Consider the following 6724-nt stretch of genomic DNA (forward strand, 5'->3'; position numbering starts at 1 on the left):
CTCAATGCATCAGCGACCACATTAGCCTTCTTTGGATGGTAGAGAATGGTGATATCATAATCTTTAAGCAACTCCATCTATCTACGCTGTCTCAAATTCAAATCCCTCTGTTTGAACACATTCTGCAAATTATGGTGATTAGTGAATACTTTACAATGAGCCCCATACAAGTGATGCCTTCATATCTTAAGAGCAAAAACCAAAGCAGCTAACTTCAAGTCATGAGTGGGATAAATTTTCTCATTGGGCTTCAATTGTCTCGAAGCATAAGCAATAAAATTTCCTTTCCTTCATCAACACAGCACCTAAATCAAAACATGAGGCATCATAATAAATAATAATATCGTTACCCTCTACCGACAAGGCAAGAATAGGAGCGGTAGTCAATAAGTTCTTAAGTTTTTCAAAGCTCTCCTCACACTTATCAGACCAAAGAAATGGTATATCCTTCTTAGTCAACCGCATCAAATGAGTAGCAATAGAAGCAAACCCCTTCACAAACCTGCAATTGTAACTTGCTAAGCTAACAATGCTACAAACCTCTGTCACTAAAGTAGGCCTAGCCCAATTCTTAACCGTTTTAACCTTCTAAGGTCTACTTCCACCACTTTCTTCTAAACCACATGCCCTTAAAGGGATACAGAAGCCAACCAGAACTCACACTTAGAAAACTTTGCATAAGGCTTTTACTCTTTTAACAAACCCAAAACAATCCTTAAGTGACTCTTATGCTCCTCCTTACTCTTAGAGTAAACCAGAATATCATCAATAAAGACAATCATGAAAGAATCTAAGTAGGGTTTAAATATCCTATTCATCATGCTCATAAAAGCAGCTGGGGCATTAGTCAGTCCAAAAGAAATCACTAGAAACTCATAGTGCCCATACCTGGTTCGGAAAGTAGTTTTAGGAATATCGTTAGGCCGAATATTGAGCTGATGATACCCAGACCTTAAATCAATCTTAGAGAATACGGATGCACCTTGCAACTGGTCAAATAAATTATCTATACGGGGCAAAGGATACTTGCTACGGATCATGACTTTGTTCAATTGCCTGTAATCTATACAAATATGATGACTACTATCCTTCTTCTTTATAAACAAGAAAGAGCACCCTACGGAGAGGCACTCAGATGGATAAAACCCTTACTCAACCAATCCTAAAACTGAACCTTTAGTTCCCTCAACTCAGCCAGAGCCATCCTATTGGGAGGAAAAGAAATAGGACGAGCACCTGGCTCTAGATTAATACAAAAGTCAAGGTCACGATCTGTCAGAATACTAGGAAAATCTGCAGGAAAAACCTCTTGGAACTCACACACCACAGGAACTAACTCAATAGATGGGACCTCTACGAAAGTGTCCTAAAGATGTGCTAGAAAGGGCAAACAACCCCTCCCAATAAACCTTCTTGCATGCAGAAAGGAAATAAGTTTAATTGGAGTAAGACTATAATAACCCTCCTACATAAGTCTATCCATTCTCGGCATAGCCACAGTCACTGTCTTAGCATGACAATCTAATATAGCATGATACAGAGACAACCAACTTATACCCAAAATTATATCAAAATCTACCATGTCTAGAATTACTATATCTGCCCAAGTTTGATACCCCATAAACATAATAGAACAAGAATGATAAACTCTATAAACAAAAATAGAATCACCAACTGGAGTAGTCACGTTAATCAGACGATCAAGCAAATCACAACCCATGTCCAATCCCATAGCAAAATTAGCAGACACATAGGAAAAAGTAGAGCAAGGATCAAATAATACAGTGGCTATCTGGTCATAAACAAGAATAGTGTCTGTAATAATAACATCTGATGTCTTTGCCTTGGGACTGCCTGGAAAGGCATAGATATAAACCCTACCCTCTATCTGCACGTCACCCTTTCCAAGTTAAGAACTACCTCGATGGGGATGATTACCACCCCTACCTGCCTGATGACCACAACAACCACCCTGTGAATAATCTCTACCTTTACAATCACCTCCTTTACTTGCCGGAATAAGAGATCCAGGAGCCTGTTGTTAGCTACATTGACCAAACTGCCTTGCATTAGGACAAAACCTCCTAACGTGACCCACTCCACCACACTCGTAATATGTACAGTCTAAGGTAGGCCAAGATAAAGCGAGGTAACCACCAAAGTATGAAAATGGTTGGCTAGCCCGAACGAACCACCCAAAGACACCAACATCGCTGACTGAATAGGGAGGGAAGGATATCCCTATGAACCCTCACCCCTAGAATAAGAACCACTAAAACTGCCTCCTTAGTGGGCATTCTTTTCTAATGCCTTAGAATAACCCTATTCAATTATGCCCTTCACCTTCTTTACAAAATCAACCATCTTCTAGAATGACTTACCTGAAGATGTCATCTAAAGAGCAGAAATTTAAAGACCGGTGTTCAACCTCTTCACAAAAATACAGATCCTCTCCTTCTCTATTTTCAGCAAATAAGATGCATACTGAGACAAAGAATGAAATTTTGCCGCATAGACTACAACTGACATGTTCTCCTACTTATGATTAGAAAACTCATCCCTCTTATTATCACTCAAAGTATGAGGCATGTACTTTTCTAGAAAAACTGAGTAAAGTGTGTCCAAGTCAAGGGAGGTAAATATGGATCCTTACACGCAACATAGGCCTTCCACCACATCTTAGCATCCCCTAGAAATTAGAAAGTAACCAGTTCTACACCATACCTCTTAACTACCCCCATCTGGTGTAGCTTCTCATGGCAGTCAATTATAAACTCATAGGCCTCCTCCAACTCAGTTCCATGAAATACTGGAAGCTTCATCTTGATAAAATTACTTAACAACTTATGCTTATCTTTGGTCATCGCCGGACCCACAACCTATCTTGGAAAAATGTCTGATCCTGACACTTTTTCAATTTGAGGGGCTATAGTAGTAGCATGTAACATCCCATACTAGACTGCGGGTACTGCAGGCATAGTCCCTGGTCCTTCCAAACCACTCAAAAAACTCAAAACCTACTGAATCACAACGAGAGACATCTAAATTAGAGATGCACCTCTCAAAGCTGGTGCAACCCTATCATGAACCGGTACTAGTTCATGATTTACTAGCATAACTCCATCCTCTGCAACCTCAGGCAAATCCTTATACGGGGGAGGAGATACTGGCCTCTCTCTATCTAGCCTCACAGCCTAAGCTCTACCCTTGGTGAGCGTTACTCTCCTTCCTTTGCCACGTCTTTCTTTTACCCTATTCTTTTATGTTTTTACCATATACGAGAATAAGAGTGAAAGAAGTTAGATACCAATTGGAATCGCCATATGCCAATTAAAATTAAGTAATAGCACATAAGAAAGAAGAATTTGAATTTTCCTATTACCCTATAGCCTCTCAAAGAAAGTATAGACGTCTCCATACCGTTCTGTGAGACTCTACTAGACATGTTCTTATACGATGAGATCGATGAACTTAGGGCTGTGATACCAACTTTATCATGACCCAAATGGCCATGAGTGGCACCCACACTAATATTTCTATGGGAGGACCATCTAAATCAAACTATTACCCAATATCTTAGTTAATACTGAGATGACATTATTATAAAATTAACATAATGACAATAATTCAGGACAAATCATTATTAATGCCAAAGTCATACAAAATGCTTACTAAAATTCCCAAGACCTGAAAGTCATCGTACAAGAACTACTAACCAAAATCATATCAAAGAGATATCAAAGATAAAGTAAATGAGGAATGTTTCATTGCCCAAAAGATGGACAATAAAAAATAAGATGACCCATGGCGGCCTGGCGATGAAGTGCTTACCCTTTAATCAAGATCTACTATCAAACTCTAGAGGTAAGGTCATGTCTGATCCTCAGGAACACTTTCTTCACTAAACAATATAAGAGTGCTGGGTAGTATGAGTACAAACCACTATGTACTGGCAGGTATCATAGGCCAACTCAACTTAATAACATTTACACAATATAAATCAAATAACAAGTAGACAGACATCATCACATAACAAATTCTTAATAAATCAAAAATACAATAATAACAGGTCAACAATGCTCACAAACAAGCCACATAACCATCAAGAGTATCAACCATACTTTAAATATCCACAAAATCAACATAAATATGTACACACATGTTACGGGACTTATTTTTTCCCAAATAGTCATGACCTGTAGGGAACAATGTATGTTTATGTACCGTATCGGTGTGGTACCCGATCCAACATATACATATCCATACCGGCGTGGTACCCAATCCAACATGTACACATCCGTACTGGGGTGGTACCAGATTCAATATATACATATCCGTACTGGCGTGGTACCCCATCCAACATACACATATCCGTACCAGTATGGTAGCCGATCCCACATATACATATTTGTACCAGCGTGGTATCCAATCTAACATATACATAGTCGTACCGGTATGGTACCTGATCCAACATATATATATTCGTATCAGCAAGGTACCCGATCAAACATATATAAGTAATATCGATATCGCATTTACACAATCTCATAGCATACAACAAAATGTACCAATTTTACAAGTACACTTAAAGTCATAAGACAATTTCATCAAGTAAATTTTCAATAATCATTTATACACGTATCAACAATTCAAACATCAACAATTTCAAGCAAGTCTGAATACCAATAAACAAGTATCTAATTTAGGAGCATACATTAAATTAAGTTGAGTTTAAACTCCAATTAAACTATAACCTACCTCAACCAAAGAACTTAAATACAAGCTACTTTGAAAGGGCCTAGCCCTTCTGTAAAGCTTCTGAATATTTCAAATTTGTTCAAATATAAAATCCCCATAAGAGTGAAAATTAAATGACACTCATTTTATAATTATTACTCTAAGAAATTTAGGCCTAAACCCTAAAATTATATGAATAGTGGTGGTAATCACACGTGAGATATGTCAAAGTAAAAGTAATGTGAAATAGTGATACACATTATGCATCGTAATCGTACCTGCAGTAACTCTTTTGGTTTCATTCACAAATTCCTTCCCGTGCAATTTAGTATTATGTCATTATTATTATTAATTAAGTTCAAACAAAATAAAGACAAAATTCATCCTAGTCTCTTTACCTTTATTAGACATCATTACACCATTATTGTTTTTTTCTTTTAAAAACTACCCTAGGTCAAAGCATAAGAAAATGTGACATTAACTATGATATCCCACAACAAATATTCTATACTTGTATATTAATTCTAACTAAAATTATCAACTTAACACCCTCTGTCCACAAAACCCTTTACCTCTTGTGTTGCTGATACTTGTCGAACTTCTAATTTCTCTATCTGTATTTATCATAAAAAAATGAGCAGGGAACATTATCACCTGTAGCAGTTGACTCAACGCCTTTACTGTGCACTCTTACTTTCCCCTCTATGCCTCCTCTCTTATTTTTTTTATTTTTCTTTCTTGTAACACCTTGAGTCTACACCTTGAACGTCACACAGTGCTTACAATCCCAAAGGACCACAAGCTAACCCATGACTGGTACCTGCTATGAGCACTGAATAATAATTTTGATAACATATGAAGAAGTATAACTTTAATGCCATAAGGTTCTTAAAGCACTAAAATAAATACTAGATACTTATAGTAATACTAAAAAGAGAAATTGAACATCTATCTAAAATAGTCTAGTTTGAAGCCTCTAACTGTCTGAATAGGGAGTTGATGAAACAAGTCCCCAACTAACTCTGACTGCTGAACATACTAAACTACTAAAATGCTGAAACAATAACCCCATCCTCGAAATATGAGGACTCACCAATGTAATTGTTGCTGATAACCTAAACTACTAAGTACGATCAGGAGCCCATGCATTTGAACCTTTGATATGAGACATCATAGCGTAAAAGTAAGAGTATACGTCAGTACTTTGAATGTACTAGTATGCTAGATGAGGTGAGGCTAAAATGTATGGGCTCATATGCATGAACAGTAACTGACTGAATGATATGAACGTAATTGAATGAGAGTACATGTACAACTAAAACTACTATAAATACTAATTATGCAATAATGAGCATGTACATATATATATATATATATATATATATATATATATATATATATTGTATCTAAGATTGTACTGAAACTGAATACTGATTTCAGATAACTGAGTGACTGATATTTGGAATTACTGATAACTTTATTACTGATAACTGAGTGACTATTTCTGACAGTCCTGATTCTATAGAACTGAATTGAGTTCTATACCAGGTTCTAAGACTAATACTAATTACTAAGTACTAAATACTAAAACTATAACTGTGGGAGTTATTGTCTAACCAATGTACCCCGATTATAGACTGATTTGGGGTCCAACCTGTAACTCTAGTTGAAAGGGTGTTAGTACCGTGCCACGAGTACAAATAATGGTTGTAAGTTAAACCTAACTAGAAGGAAGACATTTTGTCAACCCTCACCAATAGGAAAACTTGTAAGAGATGTGTCAACCGTTATCTGGCAGAAAGTCATCTCAACCTATGCTGGCTACATAGTTCTACAACACAGGGACAGGGATTGCTACTAAGGGTCAAACCCTTGGCTAGCAGAAATGCCCTTATCCCTGGGTTCGCTCGGTGTTGATTCCTACTCTAAACTGAATAGACACTGAACTGACCACTAGACTATACTAGGATTGACTGAACTATTACTG

General features: G+C 37.1%; 1 protein-coding gene across 1 annotated transcript; it reads right to left on the minus strand.

Moving 5' to 3' along the window:
• Positions 1-240: 240 nt before the first annotated feature.
• On the minus strand, positions 241-2864 carry LOC124886620. Its single transcript, XM_047395492.1, has 3 exons — positions 2725-2864; positions 2382-2459; positions 241-502 (listed from the first exon to the last, which is right to left on the minus strand). Exons 1-3 carry the CDS (start codon positions 2862-2864, stop codon positions 241-243), a joined length of 480 nt encoding a protein of 159 aa, XP_047251448.1.
• Positions 2865-6724: the final 3860 nt, after the last annotated feature.

The sequence above is a fragment of the Capsicum annuum genome, chromosome 8 (assembly GCF_002878395.1).
Source record: "Capsicum annuum cultivar UCD-10X-F1 chromosome 8, UCD10Xv1.1, whole genome shotgun sequence".
Lineage (NCBI taxonomy): Eukaryota > Viridiplantae > Streptophyta > Magnoliopsida > Solanales > Solanaceae > Capsicum > Capsicum annuum.